Raw genomic sequence first — 19,372 nt, 5'->3', positions numbered from 1 at the left:
GGCCAGTATTTATTGCCCACCCGTAATTGCCCCTGAACTGAGTGGCTTGCTAGGTCATTTTAGAGAGTCAACAACACTTCTGTGGCTCTGGAGTCACATGTCGGCCAGACCAGATAAGGATGGCAGATTTATTCCACTAAAGGACATTAGTGAGCCAGAATGACAGTCATTATTAGACTTTTAATTCCAGATTTTTATTGGATTCAAACCCAGTTTCTCAGGGCAAAATCCTGGGTCTCTGGATTACTAGTCTAGTGACAATACCGCTACGCCACCGCCTCCCCTCATGTATGACGAGTCAGAACTATTTTGTCATTTTTCACCACATCGAGTCTGTTCTTTTATTGCCTTTCAGCTTGTCTGCTGATTTTATTTGTGGTCCTGGCTGCATTCTCACTGGTCCTGATGAGGATTGTTCATGTTTCATGAGGCAGCACAGTTTACAAACTCTGTGCAATTATTCATGATGTGTGCTTTAAATTCCATCTTTTGTTCACAACTTGTGGTTCATGATGGTCAGTTTATAGATTTCCCATTTGAAAATAATATTGTCATCCAATGACTGGGTGTAATAGAAGCAATTTCCATCTATGACATTTGTCACTAAGGATTCTTAAAGGTAATTCATTGTGTATGAAACAATGTACTTTATCCCTTTATTCAAAAAAAAATCTGTATTAACAGAATTCGGAATATTGGAATCATGGCTCATATTGATGCAGGGAAAACCACAACCACTGAGAGGATGCTTTATTACGCAGGATATACCAGGGCACTTGGAGGTAAGGATATGCTCCCTCTCCTGCTGAGGCCTCATTGCGTTGCGATACGATCGAATGCACACTTTTGAGAAATTCATTGAAGATAAGCAACGTGAACATTTTGTAAGGTGTAGAATCTGGAATGTTAGGCTGAATATTCTGTTGTGGATCATTCAGTCACATGTGCTGGCTGTTTAGTCAGCTGACTGTTCCAGGATCCAGGAAATTTTGGAAGATCAGAAGCAGCTGTCTCTGCAGGCACAACTTTTCTTGAACTCTATGACAAAGATCGTCAGGTCCAGGGGATTTGTTGGCTTTTAGTCCCTCATTACACCCTACCCACCCCATAGCCAAAAATACAATAAGGCTATCTTGACTAACTCTACAACCTGCGTAAATATGATATATTCATGACAATTTATACAGCAGTAATACCATTGGGTTCGATGATTTTATTTATTTGGCTGTTTCACTTAGAAATTATGGCATTACCTAGTACTCAGGATTAGATAATGCCATAATTCCTTTCAGTGAATGTATTACTGTGTTCATTCCTGAGTTTTGCCAGTTCTCACTCCCCATATTGTTTGATTTGACCTAATATTGTCACATGTATTGGATAATGTGGACAGTGAAAAGTATTGTTTCTTGCGCACTATACAGACAAATCATACCATTCAGAGAGTACATTGGGGAGAAGGAAAGGAGAGGGTGCAGAATATAGTCATAACTTTGACAAGGTCCCTCATGGGAGGTTAGTTAGGAAGGTTCAGTCGCTAGGTATACATGGGGAGGTAGTAAATTGGATAAGACACTGGCTCAATGGAAGAAGCCAGAGAGTGGTTGTGGAGGATTGCTTCTCTGAGTGGAGGCCTGTGACTAGTGGTGTGCCGCAGGGATCGGTGTTGGGTCCATTGTTGTTTGTCATCTATATCAATGATCTGGATGATAATGTGGTCAATTGGATCAGCAAGTTTGCTGATGATACAAAGATTGGAGGTGTAGTGGACAGTGAGGAAGGTTTTCAAAGCTTGCAGAGGGATTTGGACCAACTAGAAAAATGGGCTGAAAAATGGCAAATGGAATTTAACGCAGACAAGTGTGAGATATTGCACTTTGGAAGGACAAACCAAAGAAGAACGTACTCGGTAAATGGTAGGACTCTGAAGAGTGCAGTTGAACAGAGGGATCGGGGAATACAGGTACAGAATTCCCTAAAAGTGACGTCACAGGTGGATAGGGTCGTAAAGAGTGCCTTTGGTACATTGGCCTTTATAAATCGGAGTATCGAGTATAAAAGTTGGAGTGTTATGGTAAGGTTATATAAGGCATTGGTGAGGCCGAATTTGGAGTATTGTGTACAGTTTTGGTCACCTAGTTACAGGAAGGATGTAAATAAGATTGAAAGAGTGCAGAGAAGGTTCACAAGGATGTTGCCGGGACTTGAGAAGCTGAGTTACAGAGAGAGATTGAATAGGTTGGGACTTTATTCCCTGGAGCGTCGAAGATTGAGGGGAGATTTGATAGTGGTGTATAAGATTTTGATGGGTATAGATAGAGTGAATGCAAGCAGGCTTTTTCCGCTGAGGCTAGGGGAGAAAAAAACCAGAGGGCATGGGTTAAGGGTGAAAGGAGAAAAGTTTAAAGGGAATATTAGGGGGGGCTTCTTCACGCAGAGAGTGGTGGGAGTGTGGAATGAGCTGCCGGATAAAGTGGTAAATGCGGGGTCACTTTTAACATTTAAGAAAAACTTGGACGGGTTCATGGATGAGAGGGGTGTGGAGGGATATGGTCCAAGTGCAGGTCAGTGGGTCTAGGCATAAAATGGTTCGGCACAGACAAGAAGGGCCAAAAGGCCTGTTTCTGAGCTGTAATTTTCTATGGTTCTAACTAAGGTGTAGAGAAAGATCAACTTAATTCAAAAGTCTGATGGCAGCAGGGAAGAAACTGTTTATTTATGTATTTATTAGTCACAAGTAAGGCTTACATCAACACTGCAATGAAGTTACTGTGAAATTCCCCTAGTCGCCACAGTCCGGCTCCTGTTCGGGTCAATGCACCTAACCAGCACGTCTTCCAGAATGTGGGAGGAAACCCATGCAGACACGGGGAGAACGTGCAAACTCCACACAGACAGTGACCCAAGCCAGGAAACGAACCCAGGACCCTGGTGCTGTGAAGCAGCAGTGCTTGCCACTGTGCTGCCCACGAGTTGGTTGGTACATGATTTCAGACTTTTGTATCTTCATCCTGATGGAAGAAGGTGGAAGAGAGTATGGCCGGAATTTTATCGCCTTGCCCGCCCCAGAATCGGGGCGGGCGAGGCTCGCAGAACAGAATTCTCCGTTGGCCTCGGGCAGAATTTTACGAGCCTCGCCTGAGTGAGGTTGTAAAATCCCGCTGTATGTCCGGGGTGCGTGGAGTCCTTCATTATGCTGGCTGCTCTTCTGAGGCAGCAAGAAGTGCAGACGGAGTCAATGGATGGGAAGCTGGTTTGCGTGATGGACTATGCTACGTTCACAACCCTTTGTAGTTTCTTGCAGTCTTGGTCAGAGCAAGAGCCATACCAATTCAAACTGTGACACAACCTGAAAGAATGCTTTCTAAGGTGCATCTGTAAAAATTGGTGAGAGTCGTAGCGGACATGCCAGATTTCCTCAGCCTCCTGAGAAAGTAGAGGCATTGGTGGTTAAAAAGCTCCATTCAGTATCCTCGCCAGAAATTGCCTTTGGTGGGAGTTAAAGCTTAAAAATGTTGAAAGTGAGAATTGTGGAAAAAATGCTTGCAGGAGCTTCAACCCCTGAATGTAATTATTTTGTGCTGAACTGCTCTGACAGTTTAACTACATTATCCAATGAGTAGTCAAGTTGTGCTGACCTTCGAGATTCAATGCTCAGTATGTGCTGAATTATTGCCTCTCAGCCAGGACGGTGTTAAGTGCATAGGAATTAGGCTTAAGGTTGAAACTTTAGAGAGTGGGGAGATAGATTATGATTGATGGTTCTCACTGCTTCCTCGCAATCTCCAGTGGGCATAAACACGAGTGGCTGTCATGCAAGGACAGGATTGAGCTTGTCTGTGATTGCCCCATCCAGCCGGCAATAAAATAGCTAGTCAATTCATAACGCCAAGACTAATAGGTGAATAATATTGATTTGAACAAGGCGCCAGCGGTGGACATTCTACATAAAACAAGCTCAGCAAAGGAATCGGTGCTTTAGGAAGAGGAGAAAATTAGCAAAAAAATGTATTACTGGCTGGAGTTTATCAAATGTGATTTATAATATGCACATTAGGAGTGGATGTCTGAGTAAAGACTTAGTTCCAGGAAAAGTATGGATGAGAAGTTATACTAAATTATACATTTAAAGCCAACATTTAATCTTTTCGTAGTTTTTTAAAAATCATTCATGAGATGTGAGCATCACTGGCAGGACCAGCATTTATTGCCCATCCCAAATTAGCCTTGAGAACCGCTTCAATCCCTGATGTATAGGTACACCCACAGTTCTGTTAGGGAGGGAGTTCCAGGATTTTGACCCAGTGACATTGAAGGGACAACGATATATTTCCAAGTTAAGATGGTGTGACTTGGAGGGAAAATTGCAGTCGTGGTGTTCCCATGCATCTGCTGCTCTTGTTCTTCTAGTTGTTCGAGGTCATGGGTTTGGAAGGTGGTGTCAGACAAGACTTGGTGAGTTGCTGCAGCGCACCTTATAGATGGTACACACTGCTGCCATTGCGAGTCTGTGGTGGAGGAAGTGAATGTTAAGACAGTGGATAAGGTGCTGATCAAGAGGGTGCTTTGTCCTGTTTGGGTTGAACTTCGTGAGTATTATTGGAGAATTCCACCAGACCTGGATAAGTGTATCTTGTAGATGGTGAAGAAACTTTGGGGAGACACAAGGTGAGTTACTCACTGCAGAACTTCCAGCCTCTGACTGGCTCTTGTAGCCACGTTATGGCTGGTCCGGTTAGGTTACTGGTCAGTGCTAACACTGAAGGTGTTGATAGCAGGAAATTCAGCAATGGTAACACCATTCAATGTCAAGGGAAAGTAGTTAGATTCTTTCTTGTTGGATATGATCCTTATCTTCCACTTCTATGGCATGAATGTTATTTGCTACTTACCAACCCAAGCCTGAGCGTTGTCCAGATCTTGCTGTGCAGAGAACCGGGCTTCATAACTTCTTTGCTTCCTTTTTGAGTAAACTGTCCTGACACGACAGGCAGGTGTCATGATTCTAGGCTATTGCTTATGTTGCAATAAAACAGCTGTGAAAAAGTGCGGAGTGCATCAGGTTACTCCTTCTCCACTTCACCAATATCTGTCCACTTCTCCCCTCCAACAGTATAATTAAACTTACAAAGTCAATGAAATTGGAATATGGGTGTAAGCTCATGGCCTGCAATTCTGGCACAGTTTGCTGCAACATTGTACCTCTTAATACATTTAATTGTAGGGTTTTTAAAAATAAACTTTATGGGGTTCTCGATGAGATTTCATATTACATACTGTATAATGTAATTGTGAATTGGGCTCGCATTATGAAAACACCACACCACAGAATCTTCTACTTTTTCTTAGATGTTGATGATGGAGACACAGTGACTGACTTCATGGCACAGGAACGGGAGCGTGGGATTACCATCCAGTCAGCTGCTGTCACGTTCGACTGGAAAACCCACCGGGTCAACTTAATAGATACACCAGGTAGGCAACCACAAGCTGGGACACTCAATCACTTGTGATTGAGTCACTGGCTCCATATAAAAATAGAGTTTGGTTCTTGTCAATTAATAATCCACTATATTTAAAGTAATGATAAATTGATTCAGATTGTTTTAACTGGCCACAAATACTCAGTTTTTGCATTTGAAATACCCTTGGCTCTAATAACTAGAATCATAGAAACCCTACAGTGCAGAAGGAGGCCACTTGGCCCATCGAGCTTGCACCGACAATAATCTCGGGCGGCACGGTAGCACAGTGGTTAGCACTGCTGCTTCACAGCTCCAGGGTCCCGGGTTCGATTCCCGGCTCGGTTCACTGTCTGTGTGGAGTTTGCACATTCTCCTCGTGTCTGCGTGGGTTTCCTCCGGGTGCCCCGGTTTCCTCCCACAGTCCAAAGATGTGCAGGTTAGGTTGATTGGCCAGGTTAAAAATTGCCCCTTAGAGTCCTGAGATGCGTAGGTTAGAGGGATTAGCAGATAAATATGTGGGGGTAGGGCCTGGGTGGGATTGTGGTCGGTGTAGACTCGATGGGCCGAATGGCCTCCTTCTGCACTGTAGGGTTTCTATGATTCTATGATCTCACCCAGGCCCTATCCCCTTAACCCCACATATTTGCCCTGCTAATCCTCCTGACACTAAGGGCCAATTTAGCATGGCCAATCTACCTAACCCACACATCTTTGGAGTGATGTGCAGGCTTCCCAATTGAGAGACCATTCTTGTTCGAGTAGACAATTCAAATTGTAACTAACCCAATAAGTGACTTTGTGCTTGGCTGTGCTTGGATCAAAATCCAGCTTCAACCATAAAATTCCCTGGAATCTGCATCATTGTTGCCCCAGGGGCAAAGATTTGATTTGATTTGATTTATTAATGTCACATGTATTGGTATACAGTGAAAAGTATTGTTTCTTGCGCGCTATACAGACAAAGCACACTGTTCGTAGAGAAGGAAAGGAGAGAGTGCAGAATATAGTGTTACAGTCATAGCTAGGGTGTAGAAACATAGAAAACTACAGCACAAAACAGGCCCTTCGGCCCCACAAGTTGTGCCGAACATATCCCTACCTTTTAGGCCTACCTATAACCCTCCATCCTATTAAGTCCCATGTACTCATCCAGGAGTCTCTTAAAAGACCCTATTGAGTTGGCCTCCACCACCACTGACGGCAGCCGATTCCACTCGCCCACCACCCTCTGTGTGAAAAACTTCCCCCTAACATTTCCCCTGTACCTACCCCCCAGCACCTTAAACCTGTGTCCTCTCGTAGCAGCCATTTCCACCCTGGGGAAAAGCCTCTGAGAGTCCACCCGATCTATGCCTCTCAACATCTTATATACCTCTATTAGGTCTCCTCTCATCCTATGTCTCTCCAAGGAGAAAAGACCGAGCTCCCTCAGCCTATCCTCATAAGGCATGCCACTCAATCCAGGCAACATCCTTGTAAATCGCCTCTGCACCCTTTCAGTCTTTTCCACATCCTTCCTGTAATGAGGCGACCAGAACTGAGCACAGTACTCCAAGTGGGGTCTGACGCGGGTCTTATATAGCTGCATCATTATCCCCGGACTCCTAAACTCAATCCCTTGATTGATAAAGGCCCCCACACCATACGCCTTCTTAACCACTTCCTCCACCTGCGGGGCCGATTTTAGAGTCCTATGGACCTTCTGATCCTCTACAGTACTAAGAGTCTTTCCCTTTATATTGTACTCCTTCATCCCATTTGACCTGCCAAATTGGACCACTACGCATTTATCTGGGTTGAAGTCCATCTGCCACTTCTCCACCCAGTCTTGCATCCTATCTATGTCCCTCTGTAACTTCTGACATCCCTCCAGACTATCCACAACCCCACCAACCTTCGTGTCGTCGGCAAACTTACCAACCCATCCCTCCACTTCCTCATCCAGGTCATTTATGAAAATGACAAACAGCAAGGGTCCCAGAACAGATCCCTGGGGCACACCACTGGTGACCGACCTCCATTTAGAAAAAGACCCATCTATACACACTCTCTGCCTCCTTTGGGCAAGCCAGTTCTTGATCCACAGGGCAGCAGCCCCTTGGATCCCATGCCCTCTCACTTTTTCTAGAAGAGAAAGATCAGCTTAATGCAAGTTTCATGTGAAGGAGGTTTTTTTGCATAAAGTATATTTTTGATTATTTTCAATTCTTTTGTTTAAACAGCATTAACTGGACCTTGGCAAATAGCCACAAACTAGTTATTTTTATCGGGAGCGCTTGGAAATCGTAATCCAAATATATGATACTTGTGGGTAGAATTTTCTGACCGGAATCCCCCGATCTTCTCACATAACCTGAGCGGAAGTTTACTGGAAATGGCCTTTTATCCCAGCGCTCTGCAGTTCCACTGAAGTACCACTAGGAGATTGAAAGCAGCAGCATGGAAATTACTGGCATCTGAGTTCATCCGAATTCACCCACAGTAAAAGCTGTGTTTTGTTTCCTTGGAGATTATTTTGAAGTAAACCCACTTTAATTCGTGCATTTTTCACACTTTAATATTCAGTGAGAAGAAAGAAACGGTTTTTAGAAATGTCCATTGTGACACATAATTGTGCAATATTTTAAAATCTGAATCAAACATTGAGGGAAAATGAACTGTTCAACTGTAGATGTTTTATGTTGCCAAATATACAGAGGGTAAAAACACTTGTCAGACAGAATACAATTTTGTGTAAGATCGTTTTGTAGGGACATTGTCTTTAAGGAAGAGACTTCCAGAGATTATTTTTGGGAGAAGTTGGGCTGTTTTTCTGATGATACCACCACATACATGGAACTGAGAAGTGTTAACTCATTGAACATACAAATTAGGAACAGGAGCGGGCCATTTGGCCCCTCAAGTCAGCTCTGCCATTCAATAAGCTCATGGTTGATCAGATTGTGGCCTCAACTCCATTTTCCTTTCTACCCCCCCACACCCTTTGGCTTCCTTGTTAGTCTACCTACTTTAGCCTTAAAAATATTCAATGACCCTGCCTTTAATACTCTCTGAGGAAGAGTCCCACAGAATTGTGTCCCTCTGGGAGAAAATATTTCTCCTCATCTCCATCTTAAATGAAAGATCCCTTATTTTTAAATTGTGTCCCCTGGTTCTTGTCTCCTGGAGGGGTAAACATCCTTTCAGCATCCACCCCATCAAGCCCCCTCAGGATCCTACATGTTTCAGTAAGATCACCTCTCATTCTTCTAAACTCCAATGGATACAGGCACAATCTGTCCAATCTCACACACACACACACACACACACACACACACACACACATGCGCACGCACGCATGCACGCACACCTCTCCGAACTGCCGTTGTGTCCATTCGTCAATAGGGACGTAGTCCACAGGGGGTCTCACTAATGCCCTGTACAACATCTCTATTTGTATTGCAAGGCAAATGGAATCTAAATGGCAACATCCCATGTGTGTTCCTAACCACTTGCTGTATCTGCCCATTAACGTTTTGTGATTCATGTACCAGAATATCCAGACCCCTCTGTACTTCAGAGTTAGAACATAGAAAAGCTACAGCACAAACAGGCCCTTCGGCCCACAAGTTGCGCCGAACATGTCCCTACCTACTAGGCTTACCTATAACCCTCTATCTTACTAACTTCCATGAACTTATCCAAAAGTCTCTTAAAAGACCCTATCGAATCCGCCTCCACCACCACTACCGGCAGCAGATTCCACGCACCCACCACCCACTGAGTGAAAAACTTACCCCTAACATCTCCTCTGTACCTACTCCCCAGCACCCTAAACCTGTGACCTCTTGTGGAAATCATTACAGCCCTGGGTAAAAGCCTCTGAGAATCCACTCTATCAATACCCCTCAACATCTTATACACCTCTATCAGATCACCTCTCATCCTTCGCCTCTCCAAGGAGAAAAGACCTAGCTCTCTCAATCTATCCTCATAAGGCATGCCACCTAATCCAGGCAACATCCTTGTAAATCTCCTGTGCACCCTTTCTATGGCTTCCACATCCTTTCTGTATTGAGGCGACCAGAACTGGGCACAGTACTCCAGGTGGGGTCTGACCAGGGTCCTATACAGCTGCAGCATTATCTCCCGATTTCTAAACTCAGTTCTGCAATCACTCTCTATTTAAGTAATCTGCTGCTTTTTTATCCTTCCTGACAAGTGGACAAGTTCACTTTTTCCCACGTTACACTCCATCTGCCAAGTCTTTGCCCACTCACTTAACCAATCTATACCCCTTCACAGACTCCTTATGTCCTCTTCACAATTTCCTTTCCTACCTATTTTTGTGTCATTAGCAACCACACGTTCGATACTGTTCATAGAAATCATAGAAACCCTACAGTACAGAAAGAGGCCATTCGGCCCATCGAGTCTGCACCGACCACAATCCCACCCAAGCCCTACCCCCATATCCCTACATATTTACCCACTAATCTCTCTAACCTACACATCTCCGGACACTAAGGGCAATTTTTAGCATGGCCAATCAACCTAACCCGCACATCTTTGGACTGTGGGAGGAAACCGGAGCACCCGGAGGAAACCCACACAGACACGAGGAGAATGTGCAAACTCCACACAGACAGTGACCCAAGCCGGGAATCGAACCCAGGTCCCTGGAGCTCTGAAGCAGCAGTGCTAACCACTGTGCTACCGTGCCGCCCAAGTTATCCAAGTTATTAATATAAATTATAGATAGTTGAGACCCCCAGCATTGGTCCCTGTGGCATTCCACTCATTACACCTTGCCAACCCAAGGTACCCAAAATGGTCCATTGGTTAGCTGTTAGCTAACTAACCCTCTATCTGTGCTAATAGGCACCATTTTCAAATCAATGTGTCACTGAACCATACTTCAACAGTGAGCACTGGGGCACTTTTTGGGATAACCTCAATAGTGAAAGGCATGATATAAATGAAGGATAGACAAGTGTCTGACGTGCTTGCTAATTGTAAATGTCTGAACTGAAGCTGAATGAAGTGCAATTGTTCTGGGCTAGAAAGGGAATCATTCCCTTTGCAGGGTGAAAATGATTCTGCTGAATCTGCCTCATTTAGCTGCTTGAGAGATAGACATATAATGGAATCTCCATTGTCTGCCTGTCAGTGGAAAATGGAAACTGGTAATTGGAACTTCACTGCAAAACACAAAACAGGAAAACAAATCATGCGTAATATGAATATCAATACAGTCAATTACTCCCAGATGCGAGGTTAATTTGGAGTGCAGACAGTGAAGATTGCAGGCACATTTAAGGATTTGTGCCTCATGAATGGCAGATCTGAGAGAGGAAAGAATTGCATGAGGTGAAAGGTCACCTACTGAATGGGTCAGCTGATACTTTTTTTAAAAACTGGAAAGAATCATGTACATGTCATTTCCTCTCCCCGCCATTCAATTAACTTTCATGTGCTCGGTGAATCATGCCCAATGCACCTAAACTAAACCTCACTGTAGTGAATCTTGCATTTTGTCAGGTCACGTGGATTTCACGGTTGAAGTTGAACGCTCTTTACGTGTACTTGATGGAGCAGTGGCAGTGTTTGATGCTTCAGCTGGTGTGGAGGTGAGCGGCGTTTTAAAGCAGCAGTTCATGTTACTGTATTCTTCCATGTATACAAACTCTACTCCATAGTCAACCAGTCGCATGTACCTTCCAGCAGGAATTGACGGCTAGAATTCAGATTATCTCAGGGCACTGAGGGTAATTAAATATGCCCAGCCACCCTAATGATTGATACCTGGCAGCTTAAGAATAGTATTACAAAGAACAAGGGTTAGTCCTGCTGTTCTTGCCCATGAATACTGCAGGAAGTCCAATTAGGAAAAACTGGGACAAACAGCTTATATTTAAAAATGTGTTGCCCTCTTTTACACACAAAACGGAGAAAACATCAGCTGAGATGAAGAAGCAGCGCTCCGAAAGCTCGTGATTCCAAATACACCTGTTGGACTTTAACCTGGTGTTGTGAGACTTCTCACTGTGCCCACCCCAGTCCAACGCCCGCATCTCCACCTTTTGACATTAAATGTATTGCACCTCGAACACTGAGCACACACTGGTGCCATTTGTTTTGTTTAGGCACAAACGCTGACTGTGTGGCGACAGGCGGATAAGCATCATGTTCCTCGAATATGCTTCTTAAACAAGATGGATAAATCCAGAGCCAGGTAACGAGTTCAACATCCACAGTAAGAAAATTTTGCCTTATTATTTGCATGAAGGTTGCCAGTGCTGGGAAAAGGAACAGATTCCTACTTGATACTCATTCGTAGCATCTCACTTATCCTGAAAGGTCTGTTATAAACTACACATCAATCAAAGTTGCTTCTAAACTGTTGCAACAATGTGCCTCAGCCCCAATATCAACTTTAAAGCATTAAATAACTAGGAGGCGCCAGGACCAAATGGATACACATTAAAATCCTCAATGAAATGAGGAAGTTCAAGTTGATAATTTTAAAAATATATTATTATTGAATATATTTGAACTGAATTGATTTAGTATTGTTGCATGAATTGGGATACAGTGAAAGGTATTGTTTCTTGCGCGCTGTTACAGACAAAGCATATCATTTATAGAGTACATAGGGGAAAAGAAAAGGATAGGGTGCAGAATATAGTGTTGCAGTTGCTGATAGGGTGAAGAGAAAGATCAGCTTAATATATGGTAAGACCATTCAGAAGTCTGATGGCAGAAGGGAAGAAGCTGTTCTTGAGTCGGTTGGTATGTGTTCTCAGGCTTTTGTATCTTTTTCCCAACGGAAGAAGGTGGAAGAGAGAATGTCCGGGGTGCGTGGGGTCCTTGATTGGGCTGGCTGCTTTTCTGAGGCAGCGGGAAGTGTAGGCAGTGTCAATGGGTGGGAGGCTGCTTTGCATGATGGACTGGGCTTCATCACGACCCTTTGTAGCCTCTTGCACTCTTGTCAGAGCAGGAGTATACCAAGCTGTGATACATCCAGAAAGAATGCATTCTATGGTACATCTGTAGAAATTGTTGAGAGTTGTAGCGGACATGTCCAATTTCCTTAGTCGTCTGAGAAAGTAGAGATGTTAGTGGGCTTCCTTAACTATAGCTTTGGTGGGACTAGGACAGATTGTTGGTGATCTGAACACATAGCAACTTGAAACTCTCGACCATCTCCACTTCATCACCTTTGATGTGGACAGGTCCTCCACTGCATTTCCTGAAGTCGCATAAAGGATTGAGATGGGGAGGAATTTCTTCACTCCGAGCGCTGTGGAGGCTCAGTCATCGAGTTGGTTCAAGACAAAGATGGACAGAGTTTTCAATATTAAAGCTAACATGGGACATGGGGCAATGCAGAAAATGGCGTTAAGGTACAAAATCAGCCATGCTCTTGTTGAATGGTGGAGCAGGCTCGAGGGGCTGAATGGCCTATTCCTGCTCAATATAGCCTCTGTATTTCTAAATACAGACTGTGTTTATTGACTGGAGGATAAAATGAGAAGGAGACCCAAATGAGGATAAAAGGTGATAAAAAGTCCACACTGGAAACACTAACTTGTCCAATCTTTCCACTTGGAGATTCTGACTAATATTTCCGGCACCTTCTGTTTTTGATTCAGTTTCCAGTGTATGTGCTTGATGAGAACTTCCATCTTTTTCCAATTCTTGAAGAATGCCTTTGTTCTGGATAATTTTCCAACATATATTTGAATTAGAGATATTATGGCTTGTGGTTAATTGGTTGAATTTGGAGTTTTGGGTAAATATTATTGTCTCTTTGATCTGCAGTTTTTCTTACTCCATTGAAAGCATTAAACAGAAGCTGAAAGTTAAGCCACTTCTGCTGCAGGTAAGTTTTACCTTCAAAGTGTAAAATAAAATGTATTATTTGAATACGTCTATGAAAAGAATATCACATTAGTGATATTTTCATAAGTAATGAAGAGTGCTTTATTTTTAGAGTAGTATTATTTTCATAGAATCCCTACAATCTAGAAGGAGGCCATTCGGCCCATCGTGTTTTTACCGACAGCAATCCCACCCAGGCCCTATCCTCGTAACCTCACGTATTTACCCTCCTAATCCCCCTGACACTAAGAAGCAATTTGGCTTGGCCAATCAGACCCAACCTGCACATGTTTGGACTGTGGGAGGAAACCGGAGCACCCGGAGAAAACACACACAGACATGGAAAGAACATGCAAACTCCACATAGACAGCCACCCGATGCTGGAATCCAGCCGGGTCCCTGGCACTGTGAGGCAGCAGTGCTAACCACTGTGCCGTCAAAAATGCACTTTTTTAAAAAAGGGGCATTATTAATGCTTAAAAATTGCAGAACTACTCTGAATTTTGTAAGCTAGGTTCAAAGGGTTCACTATCATTCCGGAAGAGGAGGTGTTATTTCATTTTCTTTCCTAATTCCTTGCTCTTATTTCCTAATTACCGAGTTCCAGGTGTCATACAGGGTAGAGGTCCCCTAAAAATGCACTGTGGAATCCCCTTGGGAACTTCCCAGTAAGGTTTAGACGGCAATTTTCTGGAAGTGCAAACCTCCTCTGGGCAATTGCCCTTTACAGGAACGATGCTTAAATGCTTTTTAAATCACAAACTTTGGATGGTTCCAACTGGGTTGCATCAGTAGTTGCCCAGAAAAAGTTAGAAGAATTAAAACCTCTTCTAACCTCTGGGTAACTATTGCACAGGCCCAAACCAACTCCCCCAATCCACAGGAGACTCCCCCCCCCCCCCCCCACCCACCCCCAGCATTCCCCCACAGGAGTCCCTGCCCTCAACACCCCAGAGATTTCCCTCCATCTCCCCCCCTCCCCCCCCCAACTAACCCCCACCATGGTACTCCTCCTCCCCCTTCCTCTTTTCCCCACACACCAAGGGAGTACCCCCTCCAACTTGGGAATTCTCCCCACTGCCAACCAGGCCCAACTCTCACCCCCATCTGGCCCAATCCGATGACATAACTCCAAATTGAGGCCCACGCTAATGTTTAACTCTTCTCTTCAGCTCGTGTCTAAATAACTTCTAATGTGATAATTGTGTGTCTGTGAAAATCCTTTAATGTGATTGGCTGCTCAGAAGGCATCAGTACTGCTCCATGCTGAGAGTGCGCAGTAAAGAACATTGCAATCGGTTCCAGTCCCACTGCATGGTGATAGAATGGAGTTCTTGCCAGTGTGTCTCAGTGAGACTTACTTTGTGCTCAGCAAGCACCCTTGCTTTCACCATCGACAGCAGAATCTACTTTTCCTGCATTTTCTAAAATGTTCCGCAATATATTTGCTTTTGATAGTTAATTTGAGGAAAAATATAATCTTCGCTTGAACAGAAATTTCCATTTTTTTTAACATTGGGATAGTCAATTGGTATTGGAACAATAATTCAGTGTTACAGGATTACAAACCATGAGATGCCTATTTTCAGAACTTAAATTCCAAATATTCTACTTACGATTGTTTTCTTCCACTTGTTTTTTCCCAATTGTCTTTCAGTTTACCACAGCTTTATCACACTAATATTCAGCTTGTGTCTAAGTAACCTCTCGTGATAAAACCCTGAACTAATTCCTTTTCAAATACTATGCAATATCTAGATTGCATCTTTAGAATTTTGGACAGAGTAAATAGAAATGACTGTGTTGCTTAAATGCACCTGCGTCATTAGGCGAATAGGGGAGATTTACAAATAGCAGCAAATCGATCTGCTTGGACTACACCAACCTGGAACCTGGTTGTTCCTCTATCCATTAACTTAAATGGAACAAAATCAAGCTGGTTCTCTGACAGGCTTGTCCTCCAAGCTACCTGACTATCTGGTACATGCCGTGCACAGTGAATCCAATACATTGTGTGCAGAACCAGGAAAATTTACCTTCATGTGGAATGGTTGCCCTTAGATCAAAATGTAGTTTAGGCTTGATTTAAAACTAGCTGGTCCGAAATCATTGTGTAGAGTCTGATTTATGACTGATTATTTTGACATACTTTGTATTGTTTTCTCATAGTATTTATTTCTTTAATTCCAGCTGCCAATTGGAACTGGGAAGACCTTTAATGGGGTGGTTGACCTTGTCACAAATGAAAAGGTTCTATGGTGCCCGAAGTCCATTGATGATGATGACGGCACAGTCTTTAGCCGAGATCCTTTAGTGCCAACAGACGACCATGAACTTTTAAAGGAAGCCAGAGATGCAAGATATGCCCTCATAGAACAAGTAAAGTTTCAAAGTAAATGCTTAAAGCATTTAAATATCTATACCAATGGGCTGAATTTTGCGGGAGAACACGTTTGCCCAGGTGGAAAAGGCTGCCCTCTTTGATATTACACTGCAGTGGCCTCAACAAGCCAGGACTGGAGCTCCTGTTCCTTAGTGCAAGGACGTCCTGCCCTTGAAAGCTGCCAGTCAACCTGATTGCCTGGCAGCATCTGCAGTCCCAACAGTGCTGGAACTCTGTGCTGGATGCTTGTGGGGCGGCAAGCAGGCCCATGAGGAAAGGTGACAGTGCCCAGACCCAGGTCATTTCAGGGAGTTTTGGGTGGGGAAAGATTGGGTACCCTAGGGAGAGGAGCCAGAGGGATGGTTTGATTTGATTTATTATTGTCACATGTATTAGTATACAGTGAAAAGTATTGTTTCTTGTGCACTATACAGACAAAGCATACCATACATAGGGAAGGAAAGGAGAGGTGACAGAATGTCATTGTTAGAGAGTTTTAAAGAATTAGAATAAAATTTTAGAAGCATAGAACAAGAGTAAAAGATAGAATTAGAGGGTATGCTGGGCACAGTTTGCAAGAAATCGCCACACTCTGGCGCCATCTTGGAAAGATCTTGAGGCCAGGCAGGAAGGAACAAAGGATGGGTATGAGCTTGGCAGCCCTCTCTCGTATGCCGCTGATGGACAGGGCACTCCCCCCAGAAGGTGCATCCCCTCCTCCTCACCCTTCCAGTTTCTTTGGTGAAAAAATGGCCTTCCCACGGTCGTGCACCTTCCACTGCCCAGTATATTGTGGAAGTGGGTTGAGGTCCTGTAGGTTGAGGTTAAGAAGCCCGTATTTGGCTTCTTAACGGCCTCAAAGACCCATGGACAAGCAGGACTAGTGGACACCTTACCCAGCTGCCACTGCAATCTTTAGGAAACAAATCTATGAATGTGCCCACTCAGAGGCAATCAAACAAGTTCCAGCAGACCATCTTGATGTTACTAGTCTCCGTCCACAGTTCCACTCTCAGCAGATAGTCACACTCCCTTTAGTAGCCTGCTGGGAGCCCGTATTCTGCACGTTCCAGCAGCCCATTTCAGCAGTTGACAATTCTCTGTGAGTACAGGTAATTCCTAGAATGCAGATGAGTTTATCATGAAACCTGTGACTTAGGAACAGCTTGTGGTGGGCAGTGGGGGGGGAGGGGGGGGGAGGAATTAACTATACCCATCAGAGAATTATACAACCGACTGACCAGCAAGGTCTGACACAAACTCTCGAGCACTTTTATTAATGCAAAAAAAAATCCACACACAAAATAGAACTAAGGAAAGAGAATACTAAAAAGTACAAAATCATTTCGAAGGGAATACAGCCCTGTTTGTAATAACTTGCAACCATGTTAAAGAACATGATCTGCAGCCAGGAATTTAACAGGGTTTGGTCAATTTTGCATTCCACAGTTAACATGTAACAAATTTTATCCACAACAACTCCCAAATTTAAATGGACACAATTGACTTTATTGAAAAATTGGTCAAGAAGATGTCGATGTATTAGTAAGGGGCCAGAGAGCAACAAAAATTATGAAGTGGGTGGCTCCGAGAATTCAGTTTGTTTTATTCGATAAGATTGAAAGGGCACAGCACTGAGGTGCTTACATGTTGGACAGCAGAGGTATTGAGGATGTAAATAGGCTAATTTAACTTAAACTGTGATGAGGTGCAAGCACAAAATTAATAACACTACAGAGATGAGGGGCAATGAACATTAGTTTTGTCCCCCCCCCCCCCGCAAGTAGTAGTTTTTTGAACAGCAAGTGTTTCTGACATGCCCCCCTCGCCAAAGGCTGCATAAATTAAGATGTGGTTTTGCATGAGTTTTGGAGCAGCCCATAGCCATGGGGCGAGAGGGGGGGGGTCTTCTGTTGGCAAACAAGGTAGAATGTTTAGTACATCTACTCTATTATTTGCCATTATTAACAATACAATCAACTCTCAATGTTCGCAGAGGGAATGTCCGATTCCCGCAAACTCTTAAACGGAGAACATGCTTTTGAATAGGACTCAATTAGATAGGTTCCAGCCTTGCGGGGGCAGTATTGATTCGAGCAGTATTGTGTTGCAGTACCTGTATACAACAGACGGGGGAGTCTCTACACAATACAATCAGTTCAGTTCAATTCAAGCTCCCATCCCCTGTGCCATGTTCCTGATATACCCACCTAGAATTATTAAATGGAGGTCCTCCGGCCTTGAAATATATCAGCAGCCCCTCTGTTCGAGGTGGGAACTGCCAATTTGCAATGGAGCCGGCCCCTCAACATTAAGACACTGTGGATAACTGAACATTGTGCACCACATTGCCCATCATATGAGCAGAGTACAAAGCACGGGCAAGTGAAAAGGCAAACCAGATAGGCGTGAATGGTGGACTTTACCCCATTCCCACTGGCAAGTTCCACAATAAGAATCATTTCCCTGTTTTCTGAAATAAAAACAGAAAGTGCTGGAAAAACTCAGCTAACCTGGCAGCATCCACGGAGAGAGAAACAGAGTTAACATTTTGAGACGCTAGGGGCAGGATTTTCCATGCCCCCTGCGGCGTGTTTTGGCCGGATCTTCCGGTCCAGCAGTTTTCAAACTGGTTTTCCCGTTTGCACCCAATGGCGGGGCCTCACCGACGGTGGGACTGGATGATCTTGCTGGCAGGGACGGCTGGAAAATCCCACTCTGCGACTCTTCTACTGAGCTAACGGAAAAAAATCCTGTTTTCTGAGTTAACTTCATTTATACTTTCAAATGGACTTAAGTGTTTCAGCAAGTTTACATTTACATTTATTCAGAAGTTATTGTAAGCCAACATCTGTGTGAGATTTTGGATGTTTTCCCCAGTCTCTGGAAAGGTCCATATTGGACATTAATGTGAATAATGTATTACTGGCTTATTGGGGTTGGTACCTTTGCTCCACTCACAGACAGAAGGAGGAATTTAGCAGCCAGTAACTCTGGCGCTTTATCAGTGCGACATTTCACACTAGGTAAAAAGTAACACTAACTTTTGTTTGAAAAGCAATAACAATTCCAAGGTGCCACGGTCAAATCATCACATTCCTTGAATAGTTTCTACAACGGTCAGTTTACAAATTTATCAATAGAATTGTCCTTGTTTTGCTTTGAGAATTAAAAAAGTGTTTTGGCAAAATTAAACTGTTGAAGTTAAACTTTATTTATTAGTCACAAGTGAGGCTTACATTAACACTGCAATGAAGTTATTGTGAAATTCCCATAGTCGCCACATTCCGGCGCCTATTCGGGTCAATTCACCTAACCAGCACGTCTTTCAGACTGTGGGAGGAAACCAGAGCACCCGGAGGAAACCCACACAGACATGGGGAGAACGTGCAGACTCCACACAGACAGTGACCCAAGCCGGGAATCGAACCCGAGTCCCGGCGCTGTGAGGCAGCAGTGCGAACCACTGCTAAAACCATTTTTGTGTGAAATAATCTAAATTTCATGCCAGGCATTAATATGCTATTCATTTCTCGGTGTTTGTTTGAATACAGGTCGCAGATTTGGATGATGAGTTTGCTGAATTGGTTCTGGGAGTGCTAAGTGACAACCTGGATGCAATTCCTCCTGGAAGAGTGAGTTTCCTAAATCTTCCGACGA

At 43.8% G+C, this 19,372-nt stretch overlaps 1 protein-coding gene across 3 annotated transcripts in view; it reads left to right on the top strand.

The window, feature by feature from the left end:
- Positions 1-19,372, top strand: part of gfm2 (GTP dependent ribosome recycling factor mitochondrial 2) — a 49,048-nt gene that overhangs the window by 7,048 nt on the left and 22,628 nt on the right. For all 3 annotated transcript variants that reach the window (XM_078214913.1, XM_078214912.1, XM_078214911.1), the window contains exons 5-11: positions 685-782; positions 5,350-5,475; positions 10,986-11,074; positions 11,591-11,679; positions 13,269-13,329; positions 15,520-15,708; positions 19,267-19,347. In XM_078214913.1, the coding sequence (XP_078071039.1) occupies positions 685-782; positions 5,350-5,475; positions 10,986-11,074; positions 11,591-11,679; positions 13,269-13,329; positions 15,520-15,708; positions 19,267-19,347 (733 nt within the window). The remainder of the gene's footprint in view (positions 1-684; positions 783-5,349; positions 5,476-10,985; positions 11,075-11,590; positions 11,680-13,268; positions 13,330-15,519; positions 15,709-19,266; positions 19,348-19,372) is intronic.

Source organism: Mustelus asterias, chromosome 6 (genome assembly GCF_964213995.1).
Source record: "Mustelus asterias chromosome 6, sMusAst1.hap1.1, whole genome shotgun sequence".
NCBI classification, from domain to species: domain Eukaryota; kingdom Metazoa; phylum Chordata; class Chondrichthyes; order Carcharhiniformes; family Triakidae; genus Mustelus; species Mustelus asterias.
Note: the sequence above shows the minus strand (reverse complement) of the source record. Positions and strands in the feature narration are given on the sequence as shown.